Consider the following 15,953-nt stretch of genomic DNA (forward strand, 5'->3'; position numbering starts at 1 on the left):
ATCAAAAAGCTTAAGGTCGGCAAAAAACTGTGGACCTTGTTTCTATGTTTTATGAAAAAACTTTTATATCAAATTTTTCTGCCAACCTCTAAAAGAGGTCGGAAAATTATTGCCAACCTCATTTTTCCAAATTTTAAGGGTTGTGTGTGTGCACGGGTGTATATGTGTGTGACATATTCAGGCCAATTTTGACACTGGTATACATGTTTGGGCATCCCAAACTCAGCCCTAACTCAACCTAAATATTTTTTTATCTTAACAGCAAGTTTATCATAAAACATGTCAAAACAAAACAATTCTTATTTGCTTATTGTCATGCTGCTTTGTAGTGATCATCACTCAACTATAAAATTGTTAATAATTAACATCTGTTTCGAAATAGCAACAAATACAACTTTTAAAATAGATAAATGTTAGTTGTTGAAATGTATTTTCAACAACTAAAAATTCATTAATGTAATTATTTGAACTAATGTAATGCAATTAAAGTCAATTATCAAAATGTTTGCTTTTTATCACATGGATAAAGTATGAGATGTTAGGATTGGATTAAAACACAAAATAAATGTTGTGAAGGGATTAAAATAAAAAAATTGAAGTAGAAAAAAGATAAAACAAATTCAATTTTTTAAATTGAAAAATATTAACTTGTTTTAAAATAAGTTTGATGTATGATTTTTCTCTACATACATTTATCATAGCTTAAATTTACAATTAGATTGACTCAACTTTAAACTTACTCATGAAACATGAGTTTAAAATTAGAATGATATATTTTTAGGATGTTCAATATTTATGTAGCTCCAACCACAAATCAGACTCTTTTATAAAAGCCTTATTCAAAGTACTATAGGATCTTATAAGAATTTGGAACATAAAATTTTTCAGAAATGAACCTCATTAAATTAAAACTCATAAGTTAAAAAGTGTTTATAGCTAACAAAGTCATTTTTTTTGTTCCAAAATCCTATAGGACTTTTTGGTTAGGGAAACTCTGGTTGCTTACTACTTTGATACGGTAACAGTATTCAACACTAACATATGATTTATCAAAGAAAATAATTTTTTTCTTAATTTTAATGTTTTAAATTGAATGTACAATGAGATTAACTGGTACAAATGATTCTAAATTTAATATTCATAAAATCATTTTAATTTGGCTGATTCTCTTTAAACTGTTTACATAAATCATAATCTTGCTAGTAAAAATCAGAGCCAAGCTTTGCATGGGGGATAAGGAGCTGTCCAAAAAATGTCAACAAAATAGGGGAAAGAGGATCAGGAAATTTTTCACAAGAGGGAGGTCAAGAAAACTTGACATCAACAACATTGTTATTTATTTTTTTAAATAAATTTAGTTACTTCATTTCTAGCCATGCATACTTACTTAATTACTAGTCATGCTTACTTAATTACTTTTTTGCTCGGTCATACTGACCGAGCAAAAAAGTCAAAATGAGACTATTTCATGCCAGGATCAGACCGCCTGCAATTAGCAAGTTACTCATTTAGAGAGAGATCTTGGAATTCTTATCTCAGATAATCTTAAACTTAATGCTCAAGTTTCAGCAGCTGCGGTGAACGCTAACGGCTCCTTAGAGAGGCTTAAAGAAACTTTTCACAACCTTAGTTTTAGTCATAATCAAAGACTTGCACAGCAAAGAGAATTCAATTGCATGCCAAGAGAGAAATTCTTCACGAACCATGTTGTGTTGCAGTGGAAAACCCTGCCGCAAATAGTAGTTGACGTGACTTCTGCCATCATGTTCAAAAATCGATTAGATAAACATTTGAAGCAGTTAAAAGAAAATTTTCAAACGATAACTGAAAAAAAAACTCTCTCCATATATGTTTCAAGTATTATACTATGTTCTTAAAGTATGGTACTTATGTCGCAGATATGCATGAGTAACTTGAGACTGTTAGTATAGAGATGCCTAATGCAGCACATCTTCGTTGGTAATTTAAACATAGCAAACATTTATGATTTTTCAAAAGTTTACAAATTTATTATGGATTGTTGTAAATATTTGAAATTATTTATAATTATTATTTTTATAAATACTTATGAAGTAACAAGTTATAAAAATAATAATTAACATTGAATTTAAACATTAATAGTTAATGTTTAAAGTAAAAGTTATTAATAGATAAAAAACAAATATTCTTTGTACTAATTACGAAAAGTTATTGAAATATTACATTGTTATAATTCATATTTTTTAACTGAATGCAAAAGCTGAAAGCTGGAAATGCTAAATGCCAAATTTTTAAAAAGAAAATAATTAAAAAAATAACTTTTTTTTTCTCAGCAAAACTCAGCGTGATCTGATAAAGTTTATTTTTGAATCAAGATCATCAAGTTCATCAAGTTATCAACGTTTTCATGAAAGATAACATTTCATCAAGATATCAATTATTCAAACTTAAAAAGGAAAATAGGAAGCATTTGTAGTCTGGTGTTACACACTCACCCAACATTCAGTATTTTAATGACACTAACTATATTTCTACTTTTTTAAAACTGTTGTGCTTTAAAAATACCTGACACATACAGAACTAAATGATCACACACAAGATGTTTAATTGCAACACTATTATTTTTGCAAAGTTTGTGTTTGTTGACCTGCCGTAAAAACAAATAAAGAATTATGTAAGGACATAACCAACATTATATTATTTAAATGTTTATACAAGGGGTCAGCAACCAACTGCTTGCAAGCAGGTTGCTGACCCATTGTATAAACAATTGATGTCAAAATTTTAATGTTATAATGCAGCTCTACAGCTATATGCAAAAATACTAATACAATATTGAAAACAAGAAGCTCTTGAAAAACTGGAAATTTTTTGTAAATTATAAACTTTGGTACTTTAATCTTAAAAGATCGCTACCCCTTGTTTATACAAATTATTAAATGCATTATTTTGTTATACTAGTCTCTATTAGAATTATTTGCTTTTAATGTGAAATTGGATTAGGTTTAAAGTTAAAGTAAGGCGGATTAGCACAGTCACGTTTTGTGACTCTGCACTGTACATAAATTATGATTAAAATATTATGATAAATATTTAAGATTATTTAGGACTAGGCCTGTTGATAGGTATGTTGGTTACTATCGTTATCCCAAATTACCCAAATGCTAACGCTATCCATGCAAAAACAATATATATATTTCATAACTTACAGATTAATTATATATATTTTTTAAGTTTGCAATTATTAATCGTAATATAACAACCTAAAAATACTAACTTGTTTTGTGAAAGAAGATCTTGTAGATCTTAACAAAAACTTTAATAGTTACGATTTCTTTATTATAGCAAGAATTTTGGAAAACAACAAGGAATACTTTCCTCTAAAGTTTAAATGTTTCTCTGTGTTCTTTTAAATCCCATAACTGAAACAATTTTTTTATTATTAACATAATATCGACTTGCAGTTTTTTGATATGTTAATTATCAAAAAAAAACCTAGTGTAATTACAGCATGTGGGAAAAAAAAAGTAATATTGAAAATAGAGTCGTATTTTACAAAAAAAAAAGGTGATTGGAGCCTGGAAACAAAAAAAATTATTATAAAAAATTATTATAGTGAATCACTTTTACTCCTATTCACATTTTGTTTAGAGGAAGCCTTTGTAATTTTAAATATATAGGTTGAATATATATGTTTAAAAATATATGTTTAAGGTTTATATATGTTTAAAAAAATTCATAAGTTAAAATTTAAATTAAATTTTTTTCTAAACATTTCACTTTTAAACACTTTTTCTTGAAGTTGTGAACTATTTTGAGACTTTTTTTTTTCATACTTTAAATTTTATTTAAGAAAGAGTAGGAAAGGGGTGGGGGTGAGGGGTGGCAGCAGGTGGAAATTAATTGTTGACATAATTTGATAGCAAGACTCTGAAAGTTTGACAAGGGGGAAGGGATGAGGTAGCAATCACAAGAAAATTTTTGACGTAATTAATGGACAGCCCCTAGGGCCCCAAAAAAGGGCGGTAATAATAATAAAATGAGAAATTATAGAAGAAATTTGTTTAATTTTAACAAAAATTAAAAAAAAAACAGTTAGTTATTTTATCACAATTTGTTACTGGAGCATAAAAATACATTCAGGTTTTTAAAAGAAAATTATATTTTTGTAAATCAACAAATTATTGTAACACTGGAACTTTTCAAGATTCAATAAAGTTTGATGTTTGAAATTTGAACCAAATGCAATTTATTATATCTCAATTTGTTACCATACAGGGCATTAAAAAATGCATGCAGGTCTTTGAAAGAGAACTATATTTTTTTATGAAATCACAAACTATTGTAACACTGGAACTTTTCAATATTCAATAAAATTTAAAGTTTGAAATTTGATCCAAATGCAATTTGATATTTCTCAATTTGTTACCATACAGAGCATAAAAAATGCATGCAGGTCTTTGAAAGAGAATTATATTGAATAAGCTAAGTACTCCTATCCTCAAATTTTATTGTGACAATATAACTGAATTTGTTAAACTTTTAATAAAAATAGATTTATTTTAGTTATTAAACCTTGTAACAATAATTTACTGGTAAAACTATTTGGTTTTACAAAATACCTTGATTAAAAGTCAACATTAAAAATTAAAAATAAATTAATTATCTTATACAAAACTTGTTTTTATAAATTTTTTTTTTGCTCACTAACAAGCTCCTCATGCTTACATAATTGTTGACACCTTACTAAATGCATAATTGTGACGCATCTGACCAAAACCAGTCGGATGTCGCGTTATGTTATATCGAGAAAACCATCAAAACATCTGCAGCTTGTTGGTCAAACTATAAACACCATTATACTGTAAAAGATTTAGTTGGAATAAAGTCCAATGGTGCAGCAGTTTCTTTTTTGTCTAATTGTTATGGTGGCAGAGCTAGTGATGTTTTCATAGTTAAAGATTGCGGATTTTTGAAATACTTACAACCTGGTGATCAAGTTATTGCAGATTCAAAATTAAAGATCTTCTAATGCAGAGGTTTCAAAATTAAAGATCTTCTAGCATTTTACCAGTGTAACATAGCTATTCCTCCATCAAAACATACAACTTTTCAGATGATATGGAATGATGTACGGGAAACCTCAAAAAGTCATAAGGTGTATGAAAAACTTTCGCATATTAAAAAAGGAAATGCCAGTCACATTGTTACACTAATGTGATAAAATTATTACATACTGTAATAATATTATTACATAAGGGCCATATTAACAAACTTTATGCCCCCACTTAGCATTGATGAAAACAAAGCATAAGTTATTCTAAATAATTAAAAACAAAATCATTATCTTCTTTTTTTGTTAAATAAAATTTTTTACAGAAGTATATGTATATGTAAACATGTGAATGAAGTATATGTATATGTAAACATGAGTGCGTGTGTATATAAATATATATACAGGTTCATCAGGAAGCTTCCTGATAAACCTCCTGATAGTGAAACAACTTGTTGAAGAAAATTAGATTTTTGTTTTTATTAATTTCATTTATTATTGCTCATTTTTTAAGAACATTGAGCACTTAATTTGCAGAATACACACACACACATACACACACACACATGTATGTATGCATGCACTTTGTTTCATTTTTTTATGGGTATGTTGCATACGAAAATTTTGACTTGATTTTTTTTATATACACTGTTCAAACTAAATATCTTATTTATTAATAAACTTTTTAAAGCCTTATTAATTAATAAATTTTGTAAATCTTTTAAGTCAATAGTTTGTTACTGAAAATCTCATAAAAAGATAAACTATTATTTAATGTTTAAATGACACACTTTTTATCCGCATAACTATATAAATATGTCTATAAATCAATATTTAAATACTTTTTAGTTATAGGAAAAGTATGCAAATAAATCTATCATTTAATATTGTCTTTTTATCGATTCAACAGCATTCCCAATGAAACCAGAGACCACAAATATCGCATTCAATACTGTATCTTTTCACTATCAAATTCATTTTCATTTAAGCATGGCTCGTCACACAATGGACACGTATATAAATGTATAAATCCAAGCAAGTAACATTGCACATAAGTTTTAAAAAACAAAATTAAACTTGGAAGCACTCTGCCGATGATCTTCATCAAATGTGATTTTGTTTACTAAAACATCTTTCTTTGTATAGACAACAAAATATTTTGAGTTATAACCAGTTATTGCTATTTGGCTAATTATTTGGGTGTAGTACTTGCGATTTTTTTTAACGATTTTGTTGTCTACCATCTCCAAGAAATCAGTTTTTTTCCATAAAATATTTATCCCTTTGTCACAAATACTGAAGGAGTATTTATATTTTACACAAGCTTTTAGGCAACACTGACATTGAAAAATGTTGTCCGGAGAAGCGCCAAGATATGGGTGTGGTTTATGAAAGAAATAATCCACAAATTATGAACTTCAGGTTATGATATTTTACCCCCTCAGTTCGCATAAATGCTTTAGCTGCGTTTTTCTCAATTTCTTTATCCCATTGATAGATGCTACATTTTTCAATTCAACAGGTTTGGCAATAGCCCTAAAAAGTGGTGTAACTCTGCATTTAACGTCTTATTCGCAGTTTCTTAAAAAATATGTAACTTTTTTGTGTACAGAATAAAACCAGGATGATGTTATTCATCTTCTGCGTTGTTGCCACCATTGCTTTGAATGTGATTGGTTTCTTGTAGCTATTTCTAATTCTTGTTGTTGAAGGGCATTAAATGTAAGCATATTAAGAAATCTATCAGTCACACTACGCGGATCAGTCGGCGAAAAACTTAGTACTGCAGAAGCTATTTCTGCTTTTGGGAGTGGCGCATCACTTTCTGGAGGAGTAGTAATCATTGTATTTAAAACGGCGTTAGGGAGAACAGTTTTGACATGTAATAAAAAATAACTTTTTCCTTATCTGTAACTTCACACATTTTTTGTGGTCTCCGATCAAAATCTCTTGTCTGAACACATCAAATAAGTATTATGAAACTTACCAGTTTGGTGTTGAACAATCTTCATATCTTTTACCATAATTGGTTGAACTTCTTTAGATGGAGCATTCCAGTTACAAACATTGTCAATACAAGTAGGAGCGGTAATGCCTTTAGTGTTTGCAAACTCTATTTTATTAAGTGCTGCTACAATATGGTTGCAACATTTACTTAGTCCTGCGGCACATGTGCTAAACGCTGTGCAAATGGCACCATCTATATTAAACAAAATCTAAAGTTGATGGAAGTTTGCCCAAATATGTTGAGAAGGTGTGACCGAAGTACATATAATAATATAATCATTCACTTTTTTGCAATACAATTTGTCAACAAAACCACTTCCAAAGTATGAATACATTTTTTTCAGTTTGTAGTGACCAATATACTCAGTTTCAAAGGCTTTGCTTTCTAAGATAAAAGCAAATATTTGTAACAGGCCATTGTTTGATATCATCAATAAGGTCAATGACTTCCAACAGATCAAAATCTATTTTAAAAGATTTCAAAAGATTTGTGTATTCAGTGTTTAATTTTTCGCAAATATATTTTGGCACTTTTAACAACTTCAATTCTCTGCTCATATGCCATTAAAGCTTTTGCAGCAAATGAGCTATGATTTCGAGAAGATGTTAAACCGCACTATTGGAGATAAAACTGTAACTCTGCTTAATATTTCCATCAAATTCTCAAGAGTTTCAACTTTCGTTTCATCGCCAGTTTGCATTGCATCTATATCTAATTGTTGTTTTGTTTTGAGAAATTTTAATTCAGTTTTTTAACAATGCAACAGTCTTGAAATTAGGCTCTTCAAATTTGGGCGCAAAAGGATCATTTTCCTTCCTTTCAATAAGATTATAGTTAATAAGTTTTTGACAGAAACAAAAATCAAGAATTGCTATTTTGGCATTGAGTTTATTATATATAACTTAAAGCTTTATTTTTAAAAAACAAATATTATTTGAAAAAACTATTTTTATTAAATAATAATTTATTTTTGAAAAAAAAAAAAAAAAATGAAAATGTTATAAAATCACAGTTAAGGCATAAATTTAAAGTTTGTTTGCCCTGATAACCCAAGATGCATTTCGCAACCGCGAAAAGGTCTATTCCATCAACAACCCCAAAGGCTTCACTTTCAGCACCGAAAACCAATTTTGAAGATGTATATGAACAAAAATTTAATTTAATGTTTTTTAAGAAATACTGCAGCCAAGTGGGTATTGTGTTCTGTTCTAATGTCAAAGTTTGGAAGATTAAAATGTAGTCAATCTGTATTTTTTTTTAAAATTTGTTATAGGTACATACATCTGCAGTACATGAGTACAAGTGTATGAAATTTTTGAAGCAGGCTCGGGTAAGCTCATTCAAAAAGCTCTCAAAGAGGCTCAAAAATACACCAAAGCATATTTTTAATAATAATGCTTTTTTCAATACTTTTGAAAATATGTGTGTTATTTACACACACATTTTCTATAAAATTTTAAAGATTAAAAAAAAAAAAAAAAAAAATTTTGTAATATAACAATGAAAAAAAAAACAAAAAAACATATTCATTAAAAAACTATATACAAATATTGTCAGTAAAACCAAAGCTATAAATTTCATTTTCATTTTCCTTGGACCAATAAAGGTATTATGTGAACAAATCTACTTTGGTTTGATAAGTGAGTCATCTGAGCCATCAGGAGTAATTAAGCACCCAGTCATCATCCAGCATTTTCTTCTCTGCTTATCATATTTAGATGAGCTTAAAGTTTTCCACGCTTTCCCTCCCTAATCTGTAACAAAAATTTGTCTTTCTTTTGCAGTGTAAAGCATTTTATTATTGAACCATCAATCTGATTGATTCTCTGTATCCAGCAATTTTTAGTATTCAATGGCAACAAGCTTTTTCAGAATGGCATTGTATCCTGCGTTAACTGGTTGCTAAAGGTCAGTGGCACTTGGTAGACCGTACCGAAGGAATCCTTTAGTATCAGCCACAGCATTTGCCCATTTTAATTATCCAGAAAATAAATTGATGAAACTGAAGGAGTGTTTTATCACACCAGCACTTATAAACCTTTTAGTCTAAACAAAAGTTGCTCTCCTTCTGGTTGAAACATAATTTGCATGGTAAACTGCTTTCTTTCCTATCCTGAGCCTAATTGCAAGACCCATATATTTTATGCCAAACCTGATCCTTAAAAACATATTCACGCAATTGTTTATTGTGGACAACAAAGGGGAGTGGATTTTAGTCAAAATTGAGCTTTTGTGATGGTTGGTAGCATCAATATTTGCTGTCATAACTTGGATCTTGAAAACCTGTTTTGATACACTTTTCTTTATATGTTGCATGTCAACGAAGAGAAAAGTGTATCATAACAGGTATAAAGAAAAGTGTATCAAACCATGTTAAGTAATGATGGATTTTTGTATTTTCTTTTATTTTTTAATATTTTCTTTTGTTACTTTGTTTTGATAACATTTTAAAATCTTTTTTTTTTTAATAATAAAAAAACAAAAACAACAACAACAAAAAACGCACTATTACAAGCACACCCCAGGAAATCGTCCATTAATTATGCAACACTTAATTTATTCAAAAAACAGAAGTGAGAGATAAAGTTCTTTTATGCGCCAATTTTCATTAAAATTAATGTGCTATTGTAACTTTTTATTTAACTTAAAGCTCTGTGAGGGAGCCTTTTGATCTTTTTTGTTTTGTTTATTAGTGAAATTTAGCGTTGCCTAATTGATGGACAATTCCTAGCGGAAATACTGCATGTGAAAAAAAAGTACACTAGAAAGTGAAAACTTTGTAATATTGAAATTGGAGTCATGTTTTACAAAAATAAAGGTGATTTAAGCCTTGAAGCTAAATCTTGAAGCTAAACCTCAACCTAAAGATTTGGGTTACTGCTCCCATCTATGGGTGTAATAAAATAAATTTTTTTCATATCTTAAACTAATTAGAAATAATCATAGGATTTAAAATTTCATCAATAATTTGTTGTTAAAAAGCTATACACATTTAAAGTCTAGTAGCTGCCCATTTAATCTAAAAATAACTTGAAATGCTCACAATTTTTAAACAAAAAATTTTTTCTCTATGAATTTAAAAATTTGGCTTTTTTTTTTTCAAATAATTTATAATAAATAATATATAATTGGGGTGGGGAGTAGGGTGATGGTAGGAAGGGGAAAGGAGGAAAGGGAAGGGAGAGGTGAAATTGTATTAGGGATTATAATTGTATTAGGGATTAAAATTGTATTACACTAGGGAAGCGTACTTAACTTTAAGGTAGGTTAACTCTAATCACTTTTGTACCCTTAAAAAAACCCTAGATTAAAAAAAAAGAAAAAGATTTTATCCTTTTTTGAATATTCAAGCGATATTTTACATAACAAATTTATAATAACCGTTAAATATTTTACTTTTACAAACTAACTTTACACAATAAATAAATTCAATATATAAAAACAATAAAATAAATGAATATATAAATTCATTCTCCCAACTGACTCAAATTATGATGAATAGATGCAGAGGCTTGTTTATTCCAATTGCCCTTTGTTTGGATAATCAATAAACTCCTATGCATGTTTTACTTAAGTGTGTCTTTTAGGTGATACTCAAAACCCAAGTTTACAGAAGGCTTCTTGAAATTTTTTGATTTTAATCATTATCCTTTGAAAAAGACTTAATCAAATCATTCAAAATATCTGTTTTATCAAGTGACTTAAAACTGGCAAGACAAATATAGTGTTTCCACTGAGAAGATGTAGCTACATTGAAGCATAAATTTTAAAAAAATTTTGTTTTATCTTGTAAATCTAAAAGTGGTTGGTTCATACAGTTATAAGATGCAGCAGATAATTTTTTAATTTATTATTTTTTCTGAAAGCATTTTTGTAATTACTAGCTGATTATCTAACCATTCCAAGCATTTTGTGTTCACTTTGAAATTCAAAATTTTGAAATTCATTTTTGTTAGCTATGGACCAAGCGCAGGAATGAGTTGACTCCACAGTTTCTAATCCAAAATGAATGTTACCCAACTTCATATAAAATGCAAAAAGATTTATTACTATTTAACTTCATAAAATTTATCATTTTTTAAGCATAAGATTCTTGCAAATTTTCTACAAGTGTAATAATAATAAGTTCATTGACCCCACCATCTCTGTATTTTTCTTTACACCTTTTTTTTTTTAGATTATTCACCTCCCCAAGGCCCGAGGGGGGCCACTACAGTCGAGGAGGCTACTCATTTTTTTTATTTCTTTAGTTGTTATTCGTGGTGCAACCATCTCTCAACTCTTTAACTCCGAAACACAAACCTTGCCGAGCAAGGTTCGTGTTTTCGCCGAGAAACTAAGTTGAACGCGGTACTTCCAGGGATGTGGTGGGAGTCGAACTCCGAACCTTTCGCTTACAAAGCGAGCGCTCTTACCACTACACCACTACCACACCAAACCTATATACATTCATCATAAATAAACTTTTTTCAACTTTTCCTTGGTTAAATTGCAACAATCTAAGATATTTAAACGAATTTTCAAAAATATAGCTCCTTCATCTATGCTAACACACTTAAAATTTACTCACTTCAAATAATTCTAATTGCGACAACATATCTTACCAGCCCTAAAATATATTTCAGGGCTGGTGTAGTACGCCACTACTTTTTCGCCTTTATCAAACCTAATAGATCTTCAAAGTATTCATTTGAAGTAGTGCCATCTTCAATAAGTTTGTTTCTAATACTTTTTAAAAATGATTTACAACCTTTTATGCTTCTAGAAAATACTTTTATTACTATCTAAAAATAGTCTTACTAAGACCACATGCATTTGTTCCCTTCACTTGAAGCAGTCATTGAATCATTAAACAAAGGTTTAGAAGAAATTTTTGGTCTTTTTACTTTGATGTTTTAGAATTATGATTTAAATAAACTTTTGATTCAATTCAATTACCTAAATATTTCTTATCTTTACCCAGTTGCTTCATAAGGTTTTCTCTTCTCTCTGTAATACAACGGAATAGCGCTAATCCTGGTCCAACAACATTTAAACATCATTTACAAACTTTAAATGGTCCAGGAAAAGGAACAACTTCTGAATTGAGTTTTGGTCTCCCTCTGATTTCTTTACTTTACTCTTAAGTTAAATTACTGCTAGCTATAAGGTATTTAGAATATTGGCAAAACTGCTGATTTCTAGTAATAACAGTTTCTTTAATGTTAGAAAAATAAAATAATTTACACAAAACTATGCTGGTATTATCTTTTCCTATTTTTATTAAATTAGTTTGACACCTTTTTAAACTACACTTGAATTTTACTTAAATTTATTCATTTTTCAAAACAAATAAAATAACTTTGTTTCTAGTTAGACTGAATTAATGATAAAATTTTTAAAGTATGACTAAATATAATAAAAACTCAACATAACAAAACACAAATAACAATAATCAAAACATGAAAAATACCTTCATTAAAAGTAAATGTGGTTCATTTATATATTGAACTTACATATTGTGAAAAAGTTAGTTTGTAAAAGTCAAGCATCAAATGGCTACTTTCAGCAAAATGGTAATTTTAACAAAAATAATGGATTTTTTTTAAGGTACACAAGTGATCGGAGTTTGAAAAAGTGCAACAATAGTAGTTTTTGAACATAAATATCTTTGCCTAGCATAACACTCTTTATAATCCTCCTCACCCGCAATATTATATTAACAAAAATTAAAAATTATTGCCAGATTTCTGATTTCACCAACAACAACAAAAAATTTCGTTTAAAAGCTGTGAACATTAAAAATTATCTTTTGGGGTAAATGGGCAAATAATAGACTTAAAATGTTTATTTAACATTTACTATTTAAAATATACTATTTAACAACAAGTGATTTATTGATAAAATTTTAAATCCTGCAATTAATTTCATTTAGTTCAAAATATTATGAAAAAAAATAATTTTATTAAACTCATTCCTTTTTAGTGAAACTAAATTCTGCCAGTTCTATGATAAATATGCTTATTTTTAGGGGAAGGGGGGAACAGCAATAAACTTCCCCTCCTCTATGCATACACCCTTCTATGTTGGTAAACTAGTCAGAAAAATAACCTTTCTATTAATTAGCTGGTAAGTTATTGTGAGATGGTATCAGTCTTCTTTTTCGTTCAAAAAAATCTTGTTATTTACTCAAAAACATTTAGTTATCAACAAGCATTAGTTAAAAGCCATAAATTTGAAAAACATTACGTAGAAATATTTTTTATGAACCACTCCCCCATACTTTTTTGTATACTTTTTGAAAACCTCCACCCTATGAGCACGTGTACATTATGGACAACCCCTTATCAAATAAATATACATTATTTAACGTAACATTAAAAAAGAGTATATTACCTTGCTATCATCACTATTCAACTTTTGAATATTTTCTTTTTTCTTTTTAGACACATCTTCATCAGAATCATCAGACTCATCAAACTTAAGTTTCGCATTGTAGTCAACTTCTTCTTGTGCACCAGCCCAGCCATTATCATCTGAATCCTTATTTACAAAAGTTTGATCAGTTTGCGGATTGACACCCGAAACAGTTTTTGGCATCCTGCAATTAATTTTAAGTATTAAGGGTTAAGCTTTTACAGATCAAATTTACTAGCAAATCTGTAAAACCTTAACAGTCAAGTTAAAAAATATTTAAAATTATAAAAATTTCTCACAGAATATAGGATAGAACATTAAAATCAAAATTGTACTAGAATAATTAGAAAAAATACAATAAATTAAAAGACAAAATGAAGAATGCTGAGAAAAAGTTTGTTCAAACTCAATAATTATTATAGAGATGGTCTCCTGGTTTATATATGTAAATACCATGCATATTATCAATGAGAAGCTTTCTTAGGAATTGATATTAACTTAATTAATATAGACTGTGTTACTGCATGGCTTTACATTAGTCAAAGCATTTAAAAAAAAATCTTATAAAAATCAAAAAAGAAATGGCAGCCGATGTTTATGATAAAAAATGACAAGATATTTCCAAGTCTATTTAACTTCTTTTATTTGTGAGTTCAAGGTTAAAAATTTATTAAACAAAAAATAATATAAGAAATAAATAACACAAATTATTAAAAAATAAACAAACAAAATAATATTTATAATAAATTAATAAATCTTTTGCAATAACCTATTATTTATGTAAAAGGTCAAAAAGAGACTAAATGAAAAAATCTATCTATCACCATAGATTAGATTTGGAATTTATTTTTACATAAAAAGAAAGAAATAAAACATTTTTTTAAATAAATAAAATTTAATATACATCGATGGCAAAAAATTAAAGACCACTCGTTTTTTTTTTCAAAATTTATTTTTAACCTTAGTATAATTTTATTTTGGAAAAAGGTATCAAAAAATGAAAAACATTTTTAGAAAGAATTTTTATTGTATTTTATATTTATTATAAAAGAATTTATAATTTTTTTACAAAATAATGTTAAAAAATTAAAAAACTGACTAGTAAAAAATATAAATGGGAAAAAAAATTGGACAAAATTTTAAGACCAGTTTCAAAAATATTTCAAAAAGCAATAAAAAAATAATTTAGAAACGTGTTGTTCCTCCATTTGTTTTCAAGCACTCTTGTACTCGTTCTGGCATTGAATTCAATAAAGTTTTGATTACTTCATCAGGCACATTTTTCAAATGATGAGAGATAAAAGATTTCAAATCTTCCAAATTGTAAAGTTGTTCTTTACCAAGCTTGTGATCAAGCCACGACCATAAATTCTCTATTGGATTCAAGTCTGGACTATTGGCAGGCCATGGAAGCACTTGAATTTTATTAGAATTGAACCAATCGCTAACAACATGCGCTTTATGACATGGCGCATTATCTTGCAGAAAAATAAATCAATCTTGCAACTGCCATAAATCAATGCTAGGAATAAGCGAGTTTTCCAAAATTTTGATGTACCTTTCTTTGTTGAGTCTACCATCGAATAAATGAAAAACTCCACAGGCACTCACATACAGGCCCAAATGCCTATTGAACCACTGCCTTGTTTTGTTCGTTTCAAAATGCATGATTCATCGAACCGTTCGCTTAGAAGTCTACGCAACATTACGCAACCTTTTCTGTTGTCTATCACATTGTTCATTTTATCACTAAAGACCACACAGCTCCACTGATCTGTTGACCAATTATGTAGTTTGCACCACTCTTTCCTGGCAAATTTTTGTTCTTTATTTAAGCGTGGTTTTTTTGCAGCAGCATGCTATAAATAATTTAAATTGTCGAGGACCCTTCGCACAGTTCTAGGGCTTGCTTTCAGATGCTTGTCTGTTTTCTTTCATTAATCTCACTAACGAGCAAACATCACGCTCATTTGAAATTTTATTGCGTCCAGTCCTATGACGATCATTAATTGACCTGGTTTTTTTGTATCGTTGAATTATGTTAATAATGCAAGAGTGAGACCTTCCGAGCTTTTCTGCTATTTGTCTGATGCTATAGCCTTCTTCTTTTAATACAAGAACCGCATATCTGTCTTTTTTTTTTGATCTTTGCACGCATTTTTGGAATATTTTTATATCCTTATTGCAATTCAAAAAATAAATGTTTATTTGATATCGAAACTCAGGTTTCGACATTTTATTTTATAGCCAACGTAATAAGCAATTAAGACAGTTAAAAAAAATAATGGATTATTATTTTTAATAAGTGCAAATTAAAGATTTGAAAGTGGTTGTTAAATTTTGTCCAATTTATTAAAAGAAGATTTATAAGTACTCATCAGTTTTTTAATAAGTTAAATGCTATTTAATTAGAATTAGATTAAAAAAATTATACCACTTTAATCCATATGTTTTAATTAACAAGAAAGTAAAAAAAAAAATTTAATATGTCAATTAGAATCTTCTTAATTGAAAAAT

The 15,953-nt window shown here is 28.4% G+C and overlaps 1 protein-coding gene across 2 annotated transcripts in view; it reads right to left on the bottom strand.

Annotated features, from left to right (window-relative positions):
* Positions 1-15,953, bottom strand: part of LOC100215593 (protein PRRC2C) — a 60,355-nt gene that overhangs the window by 11,490 nt on the left and 32,912 nt on the right. For both annotated transcript variants that reach the window (XM_065791631.1, XM_065791630.1), the window contains exon 9: positions 13,416-13,620. In XM_065791631.1, coding sequence (XP_065647703.1) covers positions 13,416-13,620 — 205 coding nt within the window. The remainder of the gene's footprint in view (positions 1-13,415; positions 13,621-15,953) is intronic.

The sequence above is a fragment of the Hydra vulgaris genome, chromosome 02 (assembly GCF_038396675.1).
Source record: "Hydra vulgaris chromosome 02, alternate assembly HydraT2T_AEP".
Taxonomy (NCBI): Eukaryota; Metazoa; Cnidaria; class Hydrozoa; order Anthoathecata; family Hydridae; genus Hydra; species Hydra vulgaris.